A 12,430-nucleotide genomic window follows, 5' to 3' on the forward strand; every position below is an offset into this window, starting at 1 on the left:
ATTCTGAATAGATATGTTAAATTTTACTGGTGGAAAACAACTGCTTGTGCTAAAGTAGTTGTGTTTTATAGATTGATTGAAGTTGCAGTGTATTGTGGAAAGTTCAAATGTTAGTTTTATAAAAATCTGAAGTTGGTTTACTTAAACATGTTATGCTTAATAACACAGTACACATATATTTGAAGCATGTATAAAGCGTATAATATGAAATCTTAAGTTGATAAAGTTAATCTTATCTGAGTAAATTTACGAAAACTTTTCTGTAATGCACATAAACACATAATTTTTGTTCACAATGGAGGAAATTACTCTTCCTGTATTTGCAGCATTTTTCTGGATTCTGAGACCCGAAGAGCAATGGGAGAGCAAGCTGTAGCTCTTGCCAAAGCCGTAAATTATTCTTCTGCTGGAACTGTAGAATTCCTTGTGGACTCGAAGAAGAATTTTTATTTCTTGGAAATGAATACAAGACTCCAGGTAACAAAACCCCTGTTTTTCATTCCTCTGTAAGCCCCTATTCTTTTCTCTTCCTCACCACCCCTTTTTATTTTATAAAAGCTGAAAATCAGCTCCTTAAAGTGTTAAAAGATTCTGTTTTTATAATTGTGCTAAGAAATCTGCTGGAAATGACATTTAAGTTTCAGGTTAATTTAATGGTCAGTGTGTAGCCCTTCTTCTTTGTTACTGTTAATATTTCTTACTGGAAATTCCAGTTGGGTATTTTTTCTTGACCTTCTCTTGAAGTACATTAATTAGGGCTTGTGTGCTGTTCCGAGAAACTCCTCTAAACATGATAAACATTAACATATACGCACTACTATAAATAAAATAGATAACAAGAGGCTACTGTCTATAACACAAGGGACGCTTTTGTAATAAACTGTATGGGAAAAAAGAATGGATATATGTGTATGTGTAACTGATTCACTTTGCTGTACATCTGAAACTAACACAACACTATAAATCAAGCATACTCCAATATAAAACAAAATTTAAATAAAAAAAAAAGAGACTAAGTGCTTGCAAAATGTTTGGTAGGGATGGAGGAAGGAAGGGTATCTGGCATGAACTTTGAGGGATGACTCTCAGAACTGTGCCACCCATGCTGGCTTCTAGAGGAGCTGACTCGACTGCCATGATTATGAGGTTGAGACGTCGAGGGGCCGCTCCTGGGACTGTCGACTTTAGGAACACACTTCCTCAGTCCTGGTCAAGGTCTCAGGAAGCTGCTGATGCTGTAACTCACTGGTGGCTTTATTTCCTTCCTTCTTCCCTTTTTTTCTTTGGTTTAAATTGTAAACTAAAATGCACACAGAAAAATATGCAGAATACAAATGTGTAGCTGAAAAAGACTATTCAAAGCAAAAATTCATGTGAGCATCAACTGGGTCTGGAAGTACCAAAATGCCAGTACTTTTTTTTTTTTTTTTTTTTTCTTTTTTTTAGGTCCACACCCCCATCACGTGGGAGTTCCCAGGCTAGGGGTGTAATCGGAGCTACAGCTGCCGGCCTGCGCCACAGCCACAGCAAGCTGGATTCGAGCTGCATCTTCGACCTAAACAGCAGCTCACAGCAACTCTGGATCCTTAACCCACTGAATGAGGCCAGGGATGGAACCCAAACCCTCATGGTTCCTAGTTGGATTTGTTTCCACTGTACCACGGCAGGAACTCCCAAAATGCCAGTACTTCTTAACCCCCCACACACTTCTTTCCCTTCTCAGTGGTTCCTCCTCATCTTCTTACTTATTCTGTCTGAATTCTAAACATCTCCTTTTATTTCTAGAGCGTTCTTCCTTTTATTTATATACATCTAGGCAATAGAATTAATTTTGCTCGTTTTTTTTAAACTTTATTCATTTTTTCATTCACTCATTTATTGCCGTGCCTGTAGCATGCAGAAGTTCCCAGACCAGGAACTGAACCCGTGCCGTAGCAGTGACAGCATCAGATCCTTAACTACTAGGCCACCTTTTTTAAACTTGAAATCAGTGGGGTCATATTATATACGGTTTTTGTGTGTGTGGCTTCTTTTCTCAGCGTGATGCTTATACTCCATGGGGCTGATTTTCATTTACTTTGACAGAATTTATGTATCTTGATGCATTTTGAGACCAGTGATAATACATATTTGTACAGTTTGTGTAGTTGTTGCTCAAAACTTATGCTACTTCTGTTTGAAATTATGTTTTTAGCTTGTATTCTATTGTTATGAGTATCTTTAGAAATGACAGAATTTTGCCTTTTAAAAGAGATTAATTTGATTTTGATTAAAATATGTCTTTATGATGAAGTATGTCTAATAAGATAATTAGCTGGGAAGTCATGTTTTTTTACTCAGATGGAGACTTTATTATGTCATGATGAGAATAATAGTTTGCAGGATGATCATAAAGGCAATGTGAAGAGACTACAAAACATTTTTATTTTATTCAAGACACAATAAATACTAGATTGTTTATTTGGAGTACTTATCAGAATTTACAGAATACCTGTGTCTTTTTTAAGGAAACTTTATTACTATATCTTTTTTATTTGTTTCTGCCTCACTCACCTCAGCCTGTAAGTTTTTTCAGATTTGTCCTGTGGTTTTTTTGGTATAAGGTCTCAAAAAGTTGATACTTACTTCAAATAATTTTGTGTAGTCAGTTTAAATCACGTACATTTACATTTTGTGTCACGGATGGCTTGCCAGGAAATTATGTTCAATACCCTCAAAGGGATTGTACATGAATTTCAGGGGGGAAAAAATGAAATTTACACAGAATTTCATCATAGTAGATCTGATAGTATCTAATTTTATGCTATTTAATAACACACTTTGATAATTTGTCTCCCATTTAATGTTTAGTAATATCTCTTCTCTCTTGCGTTTGCTTCCACTGACGGTAATCCTGTCACTTACTAGACAGTTTCATTTTGATTATTTTTAGAAGCCTGTGTGTCATGGAGAGATATTTGGTGGTGGAGGCTGTAACTGAATGGGATGAAAAAAGGATCTTGGAATTCCTAGTATTCAGATAGCTATTCTTAGATGTTTCAAGGACTTCTTTCTGATACTGTTTAAACAGTTTGAATGTCTTTTTAGTAGTAGATTTTCTGTTTCAAATTTCTTTACTCACCTTAAATTATAATACTTAAGGTACATTCACCAAATTCTTTATCTTCTAAGATATTTGTTATCTCTAACTAGTGTTTCAGTTTGAGCCCGGAGGGCTATAATTTTCTTTGTTCTTTTTTGCCTTGGAATTTCCTGATTGAACTGTCTCTTTTTCCAGCTTTAGAACATCTACATTTTTTTTCTAGTAACAGAAATGTGAGTAGCATCTTCACTAGGCTAGATTTCCTTAAGAGCAAAATGTGATACAAATACTGTTTCTCCTTAAAGAGAAACACTGAGAAAGTCACCACGTTTGGTGCATAAATACTGGTTTTGTTCTCAGTCTGGTCGGAATTTGTGTGTCAGGATCTATGCTCCCCCCCCCCCCCCCGCGCGCGTGTGTGTGTGTGTGTGTGTGTGTGTGTGTGTGTGTGTGTGTGTGTGTTGGTTTTTGAAGGCACTGTTTTCTTTTGCTTAACGTTGAAATACAAATGCTTTTGCGTTACAGGTCCCTGTTCTCCTGGCCTTAACCTTTCTTCAAAGCCCCCTTTGCTGCCAGTGCCAGGTCGCTACGTGTTACTGGGAGAGTCCTCTCTCCTCCTGAATTCAGTCTGACCTCCGTGCACCTTCATCACATTACTTCCTTTTTGGGGACCGGTCTCTGGTCACTTCTCCTAGTGGACGTGCACCTGTCTTCCATCCTTGCTCAGCTGTTTCTTTCTCTCTGCTTTGGAAAGATGGATAGATTGATAAATACTCTACCAAACCCACAATTTCATTACAATGCTATTTTAATGAAATAGTGGTATGTAATTTTGCTTGAATGATTTTAGTTTCCTATTTCATTGAATTAAAATATTAAGAATTGGTAGTACTTAGTTAAAAGAGACTCTGAATTGTCCAGAAGAGTATGCATTGGAAAAGTAGCTCCCCATGCCACATTCTTTGTCATAACCATATATTTTTCCTCTAGAAGGCAACCTTTGTTTTACTTAAAAATTTATCTTTTGTAGTGTTTCATACCTAAGTTAAAGCATTATCTTCTTGATTTGTATGATTTTTATTTTTATTTTTTAAAAAATTTTTTGTTATTGTTATTTCCCCAATACAATTTTTTCCTACTCTACAGCATGATGACCCAGTTACACATACACGTTTACATTCTTTTCTCTCCCATGATCATGCTCCATCATAAGTGACTAGACATAGTTCGCCGTGATTTTTAATATTCAGTTGTATGAATGTACAGTCATAGAATTTCACCAGTTTCCTATTGACAATTTTTCTAGTATTCTGCACTTATGAAAGACTCTCTACATCATCATCTTCCACATGTGGAAGCAGAATTGCCTGGAAAGTGAGATGTCCTTTTATAATTTAGTAAAGTATCGTCAGGCTCACCTGGCCAAGAGGATCTCTGTCTTTGGATCATTGTATGATAGTGAAAAGGGCATCACATTCTCATTTTCCTTGTTATGAGCGCCAGTGAATTTCTCTTCCTAGATTCATGCACTTGCCTTTGTCTTGATTTGACCGTTAGATCCTTTGCTCTTTGGGTTTTCTTATTGACTTGGCAGATGTTTTTATATTTTTTCAGGATGTTAGCCATTGGTGGTGTCTTCAGGAAGGGATGTTCCATGAATATTTTCACATTTTTACAGAGTGAGCACTTTCTAACCAAAGATCTCTGGCACCTCAGTTAAATGATAACAACTTTAAAGACCGAGAGAACTGGAGAGAAAGTCTTATCTTTCCCCAGAGCCATTTGTTAACAGCCCAAGTTGGTAAATAGAGGCCTTCCTCCTCTCTCCCCAGAAGGATTTGTTTACTTACCAGAGCCGGCTTTGCTCTCTCCAGAGGTGAAGAAGGGCAGACATGCCAGCAACTCTTCCATGTGCTCTGAGTGGAATAGCTGTGGGGTCCCTCTCCCGTGGTAGGTGCGCACCCCTCTGTGGGCACAGGGATATTAGGCCTGAGGGGAATTGGGGTGTGAGGAGTGGTGCAAAGATGCCCTGTGAGTAAAGAGTCGCTTCCTTCTCCCATCCAGAAACATAGATATAATATGTAACAGATATGATTTGTAGCTACTTTTTTTTTTTTTTTTTTTTTTTTGCTTTTTAGGGCTGCACCCATGGCATATGGAGGTTCCCAGGCTAAGGGTTGAATCAGAGCTGTAGCTGTCAGCCACTTTGGAAAATAGTTTGACCATTTCATAATTTGCCATACAATCCAGCAATTCCAGTCTATATGATGCTGGTATCATCCTTAATGGCTTTTAAACATCTTTCTAGACCCTTCTGTGGTAGATTTTCAGTATTTTATGAGGTAGTATCTATTAAAAATCAAGGTTATTGACAGTTATTGATTGTTTTATTCACTTCCATTTCTTTTTTCTTTTTCAAATCTACTTTATTCAGAAAGAAATTCAAAGATGTTTTAGCTATGGAAAGTTTTCATCATAATTTGTTTTATGTGTTTCTATTTTTGGCCACACCTGCAGCATGTGGAAGTTTTGGGACCAGGGATTGAACTTGTACCATGGCAGTAACCGGAGCCACAGCAGTGATAGCACTGGATCCTTAACTCGCTGAGCCACCAGGGGAACTCCCCATCAAAATTTATTAAAAAATAATAGAATGTAATTTTTAGAGCAGTTTTATTTTTACCCAAAAATGAGTGGTAAGTGCATTGAGTTCCTGTATATCCCTTTACTCACCTGACTCCCTGCCCCTGTCCCCCTCCTCCACCTGGCAGTTTCTCCTATTAGCAACATCTTGTATGGTGTGGTATATTTGTTACAGTTGATGAGCCAGTATTGATACACTGTTGTCAACTAAGACCTGTAGTTTCTGTTAGGATGTACTCTTGGGACTGCACAGTCTCTGTGTTTGACATGTCTACAGACAAGTATCCCCATTATAGTCTGGAGCAGCAGAGTGTCACTACCCTAGAAATTCTTGCACCAGGACATCCTTGCATTTCTTTTCTCAGCCTTTTCACTCTTTCTTTCCTTTCCTTTTTCCCCTTCTTTCTTTTTTTTCTGTCCTTCCTCCTTTTGTCTGTTTTTCTTTCTTTTCTTCATGGTAATTTCCAAACATATAAAAGTATTTAAATATAGCGAGAGTAGTATGGTAAAGGCCCCGAATCTGTAGCCTTGCTTCACATGCGCTTGGCCAGTATCGCTTCACATATGCCTTCTTTTCTATCCTTTCACTCCTTATAGCTGGAGTGTTTTACCACACTTCTCAGACATTACATCATTTCATCCATAACGACTTCAGTGTACATTTGTAAGTTTTCCTTTCATTTCTAATACTGTTGACATATTTATCTATAAAGTAATTTAGAATGTACAGTATAGATTTATTGCTATTTGTGTACCTTTTATCATTACATAGTATCTTTATTATGTTTAGGATTTTAATCTTAAGTTTCGCCTTGACTCATAATCATGGTGCATCTCCTGCTTCTTTTTGTTTTTATTTACCTGTTCTTTTTTTAAAGCCTTCTTTATCACTTGTTTTAAGTATTCTTTAGGTTTTTTTTTTAAACAAACAAGCAAACAAACCCCGATCTCACAATCTTTCTTTTAGTACAGAATTACAGTTCTTCCAATATTAAATACTTGATTTTATTTATTTCATCTTTACTTGTGTTTTATAATAATATTCCATATTTTGTATTTTCTCCTTTTTCTATTTGTTGCTTAAATTAAATTGCTAATTATTCCTATTGCTTCCCATTGGTAAATTGGATATTTCCTGTCCTTTAAAATTCTATTTATGTTCATCCTTCTGTTGAGATAGACATTTTCCCCATTAGTATTTGTAAAGATGGTATAACTGGTTCCCTTGACTTTCCGACACTGAAGATTCTCTGAGATAATTGCGTATTTCTAGGCTGTGTTTCACTTTCCCCTGTAGTTTATCTCTTCTGTTTCCAGAGTCCCTTTAGCTTCTATATACACACCCCCTAGGCATGTCTCTAATTTACTACAGTTACTCTATCTTTCTCCTTTTTGGAGATTTCTGCCCTAGTTTGTTTGTTTAGAAAATTTTTTCATGTACTTTCCTCAGCTAGAATATATGGATGCTTTGCTCTGAAATGCCCTATCTTGAAATGTATGTATTTAGCCCTAAAAAGGGAGTGATGTTTTGATTGACTTTTGGGTTTCTGTTCTAGTCCTTAGTAGTCTAATCTGTTATAGTTTATGCATTCTTCTGTGTTCTAGCTTTTAGTATTAGGTCTGATGTCATTCTGAGTTTCTCTTCCATTGAAAGGTGGACAGGGAGTTCCCTTTGTGGCTCAGTGATAACAAACCCGACTAGTATCCACGAGGATGCAGGTTCCATCCCTGACCTCGCTCAGTGGGTTAGGGATCCAGTGTTGCCGTGAGCTGTGGTGTAGGCTGCAAATGTGGCTTGAACCTGGCATTGCTATGATTGTGGCATAGACTCCAGCTGCAGTTTTGATTTGACCCCTAGGGCAGGAACTTCCATATGCTGCATGTTTTTCTTTTGTTTTTCTTTCTTTTTTTGTCTTTGTAGGGCTACACCTGCAACATATGGGGGATCCCAGGCTAGGGGTTGAATTAGAGCTGTAGTTGGTGGTCTACACCACAGCCACAGCAATGCCAGATCCTTAACACACTGGGCAAGGCCAGGGATTGAACCTGCGCCTCATGGATGCTAATCAGATTCATTTCTGCTGAGCCATGATGGAAACTCCCCAGGTTTTTCTTAAATATTGGAGCTCAGGCATTTCCCCCTCACATGCCTAGGCGTGTGTTTATATCCATCAGCTCTTTATCCCGTGTGCCTTTAGAGGTTTGCAGAATTAAGTGTCTCTTCATTTCAGAGGAAGTTTCTTGTGTTAACTCTTTCCTTTAGCCATCTATTAGTTTTCTCCTTTTGTGACTCGTGTTATTTGCAGGTTAGGAATTCCAAATAAGCCCTCTAGGGCTCGTATCTTTTCATTCATGATTACCCTCATCTGCCTCTTGGTGTTATTTCTTTATAATCCTCTTCCAGGCTTGATTAGTGATCATCTTTTCTTTCGAGGAATTGGCTGAATTGTGTAACTGTGAGATTTTTATGTCATTTTATCCTAGAAAGTCCAGTTGCATATAGAAGTAGGGTGTGTGTGTGTGTGTGTGTGTGTGTGTGTGTGCGCGTGTGCATGCCTGCTCTTGTATTGCTACTCTTGAAGTTTCTGAGGGCCCTTACTGTTTTGGATAGAGTTTTTTTTTTCTGTCCCTCAGCTGCTCTATTTCATTTGGCATGTGTGATTGTTATTCTGAACGCTTATCCTTTCCGGTGGGTATAGGCCCTACTGTGTTTTAACTGTGGTTGTTTTGGGTGGTCAGTGCTGAGTTCTGTTTCTTAGAATATTCTTCTGGTGGTGGTAGTCCTTCAGATGATTGAAGACGGGACCATATCTACTCTTGAGGATAGAAAGAGCACATGTCTCCTGGCATTCTCCTTGTCTCAAGGACAGAATCCAGCCAATAACATTTGTTGACGACTCAGACTCTTTGGCAGAGAGACCAGGGACTCTTCTGGAACCTTTATTGACTTTCTCTCCAGCATCCATGGATCTCTGCAAGCCAAGCTGTCCCCATGGCCTGTTTTTCACATTCTTGTCTGGAGTTCTCTGAAGCTGGTCTTCTAGTCTTGCCCAGCCCGTGAGAGAGAAGAGCCTATTACCTGTTGTTGGCTGTCACTTTCCCTCAGATCGCAGTGCCTCACATGTTCTCGGCTGCTCCCTGAGTCTGGGGAAATGGAGAGCGTGGGGAGGGAGGGAGCCGTGTTGGTGTTGCCATCTTCCCAAAGCACAAACCTCCAGCCTGGGTTATCTGGACTCTTTAATGAGCTTTAGGGGAAATTGGATACACACTTTTCTAGCGGGAAATTCAGGGCGGTTCTAGACCCCAGAATTGTTCAGGACAATTGTAGCTGACTAATGGGGAACTCATTTAATCTCTGTTTTCATTCATTGCAAGCATCCGCCATTTTCGCTTGGTACAAATAAATCCTAGCTCTGCTCCTTTTCAGGTGTATGTCTGTAAGCAAGTTCCTTAGCTTCTCTCTGCTTCATTTCCCTCATCTGTAAAGTGACAGGAATATGGCATTTGCTTTATAGAATATGAGCATTAAATGAATTAATACATTTAAAATGCTCAGAATAGTGACTGGTTTATACTTAGCCCTCACTCTTGCTCTGAGAATCTTAACCAGTAACATTGAGCATGTTTTGTTTGTTAAATATTGGTTAAATGTTTACTGTTACTGTTGTCATTAGAATTAATGAAGCTGTCAGTAGTCATTTTTTTCAGATGGCGAACTGAGCCACAAACTAATTATTATTCTTTCATCAGTTGACTGAAAGCTTATTGTTACAAATGAATGTAGTTGAAATATTAACCACTTGGAAAGAAGTCTCATTTTCATCATGAGGCTGTTTGCGTAAAAGTCTAGGAAAAAAATGGAGATGGAAATCTTGCATCTAAAAATGAAACTGATAAAAGTGTTACATTGATAAGCTATTTCTGCTTAGGTCTTTGTGGTGAGATTAATGTTAGGACCCTGAATACACCTTTCCAAAGTTTTTGGGTATGTATGTATGTATGTGTGTGTGATTGTTAATTTCCAAGTCTAGGTAATTTTTAGCCTTTATATAGTCTACAAAGATCAGAAGACCTAGAAAACTCCCAAATAGAAAAGAGTAAGATATTAATTAAATGCCCAAATTTGATTTGCTGGCTCTTATCTTTGAGAACAGAGAGTGAAATTGTTCTATTTTGTTAGACCTTAGTCAGTGCCTTATACTGATTGCTACAGTGAAGGATTAATCTACTTTTGCTGTGGAGGAAAAAGTACAGTAAAACTGTTGATTTTCTGTCCAGGCCAGATACCTCCCATCCCATCAGAGATCCCAACAGAGAATTCTGTTCTATATGGAGACTTGTTTTCCAGAAGGATTTTAGAAACTCTTTTCCAGCATATTTATTCTTACTCTGTTATTTCACTTATTAAAAGTTAAGAATTATTGTAACCAAATTCTGATTTGTAAGAATTGACTGTAACTGAACAAATATCCTCTTCTAATTTCAGATTCTAAAAATATCTGGGACTTTCCATATTAAAAGAGTTTGGCCTTTTACAGAGTTGGGGTATTTGATTGAAGGAATTGGTGGAAATAAGAGAAATTATAGGGGAATAGCTTTGTGCCTAATTTGTAAAATTCCATTATTGCCAGAGAGATGTTTTAGATCTGGACAGATGTTGACCTTTTGATTGTACTTAAAGTCACAGAGGCCAGGATTCTCAGACTGGCTAGAGTAAGCCAGAACGGGGATGTTCTGGAATATTTGAAGGCAGTCTCCTAGGAAACTGAGAATGCTAAGAAGGGTATGTTAAACTTTCCCTTAAAATGTATTATCTTACTAAAAAGTTGAAGGAGGAAAGAAGTTTTCGTCATACAGGTATGAATAGGTTAAACTTGCCAGGCACTTTTAGTTAGGCTTTTGTTTGAAGGCATTTTGTAAACTATTTTGGTGTCTTTGATGTTTCGATTCTTACCTAGAATTTTTAATTATTTTATTTTTGCTTTTTAGGGCTGCACCTGAGGCACATGGAAGTTCCCAGGCTAGGGGTCTAATCGGAGCTACACCACAGCCACAGCAACACCAGATCCGAGCCGCATCTGCCACCCACACCACAGGATCCTTAACCCACTGAGCGAGGCCAGGGATTGAACCGCAACCTCATGGTTCCTAGTTGGATTCATTTCTACTGCACCACGAGGGGAACTCCAGAATTTTTAACTTTTCAAATTTGTTCCTATATTCGTTTCCGAGGGCTGCCATAGCAATTTACCACAGACTGGTCGGCTTAAACATTCCTTTTCTTAGTTCTGGAGAGGGAAGGCCAAAGGCAAGGTGTAGGCAGGGTGGGTTTCTTCTGGAGGTCTCTGTCTTTGGCCTGTTGATGAATATCTTCTTGTGTCTTCTTATGATCTTTCTTCCGTGCTGTGTGTTGTCTGTGTCCTAATCTCTTCATGTAAGGACATCAGTCGTGTTGAATTAGGGCCCACCCTCATGACCTCATTTTAACTTAATTACCTCTCTAAAGACCCTCTCTCCAAACAAAATCATATTCAGAGGTACCAGGGGATAGGACTCACACATATGAATTGGAGGGAGGGGCGGATACAGTTCAGCCCCTGACAGTTCTCTTATCCTTTCTTCCTCTGATTATTTGTGTTGGGGTCAACAGGGAAGCTCTATAATAGAATCTGTTCGGTTTTCACTGCCCCTCTTGAATATTGCCATTATTTTCAAGGTGAGTTTACAGGAATGATGTGTGTTGGGGCCTATTTCCCAACATGGTTTTCATCTTTGAGTCCCATGGATCAAAATCTAATAACTTTAGATCTTTATTTTGAAATCCTGTATTCTCAGGAGGTAGAGCTTCAGAATTTTAATAGGTATATGTTAGATTCTGTTCTGGACAAAGAATCTCTCTGAACTGAAAGAGCAAAACCAAAAATAATGACATCAGGTATCCTTTCCGGCTGGAATAACAACAAACGAAAAAGATAGAGACCTATTATGCCAAATACCATTACGAAACTCAGTTTTATATAACAGGACAATTTCCTCATATATCGACAGGTAATCACACCTATCCTGCTTTGCTTAGTTGAATCAAACAGATTCTGCTTACAAAAGAGAACTCACACAGGAGTTCCCACCTTGGTGCAGCGGAAACGAATCCGACTAGGACCCGTGAGGTTGCTCAGTGGGTTAAGGATCCAGCGTGGCTGTGAGCTGTGGTGTGGGTCGCAGATGCGGCTCGGATTTCGAGCTGCTGTGGCTGTGACGTAGGAAAAAAAGATAGCTCACACCACCCAAGTCTTTGTAACATCTGTTAATTTAGACTTGTATTTAGTAAAGAAGTTATTTTGAATTGTGTTAATTTAAAAAACATTATTTGAATATTAGGAAATGCTTAATACTTACTAGTCTTATACCTCTTGGGACGATCTTATATGCCTCCTCTGTAAAGTGACAGGGACTAGGGAACAAGTTTGTGCATGTGGAGGGATTTTATACATTTCAGTGCCATATGGATGTGAGTTACGGTAGGGACATCTTTGACTTTTAGAAGCAGCTTCTTCTTTGACTGCTGTTGGGCCTCTGCTTACCACCACCGGTAGCTACAGCTGTGATTTGACTCCTAGTCTGGAAACCTCCATATGCCTCGGTTGCGGCCCTAAAAAGACAAAAGACAAAAAAAAAAAAATGTTTTGTAATATGGAAAACAAAAAA

General features: G+C 38.4%; 1 protein-coding gene across 6 annotated transcripts in view; it reads left to right on the plus strand.

The window, feature by feature from the left end:
• Nucleotides 1–12,430, plus strand: part of PCCA (propionyl-CoA carboxylase subunit alpha) — a 365,469-nt gene that overhangs the window by 159,474 nt on the left and 193,565 nt on the right. For all 6 annotated transcript variants that reach the window (XR_014818834.1, XR_014818833.1, NM_001444590.1 and 3 more), the window contains 1 exon segment: nt 327–477. Coding sequence is in view for 4 of the 6 variants with exons in the window: in NM_001444590.1 (NP_001431519.1) it covers nt 327–477 (151 nt within the window). In the remaining 2 variants the exon portion in view is untranslated.

This window comes from Sus scrofa, chromosome 11 (genome assembly GCF_054392235.1).
Source record: "Sus scrofa isolate SSC_HxYL_T2T_F1_AM1 chromosome 11, Sscrofa_HxYL_maternal_Yorkshire_Landrace_v2.0, whole genome shotgun sequence".
Lineage (NCBI taxonomy): Eukaryota > Metazoa > Chordata > Mammalia > Artiodactyla > Suidae > Sus > Sus scrofa.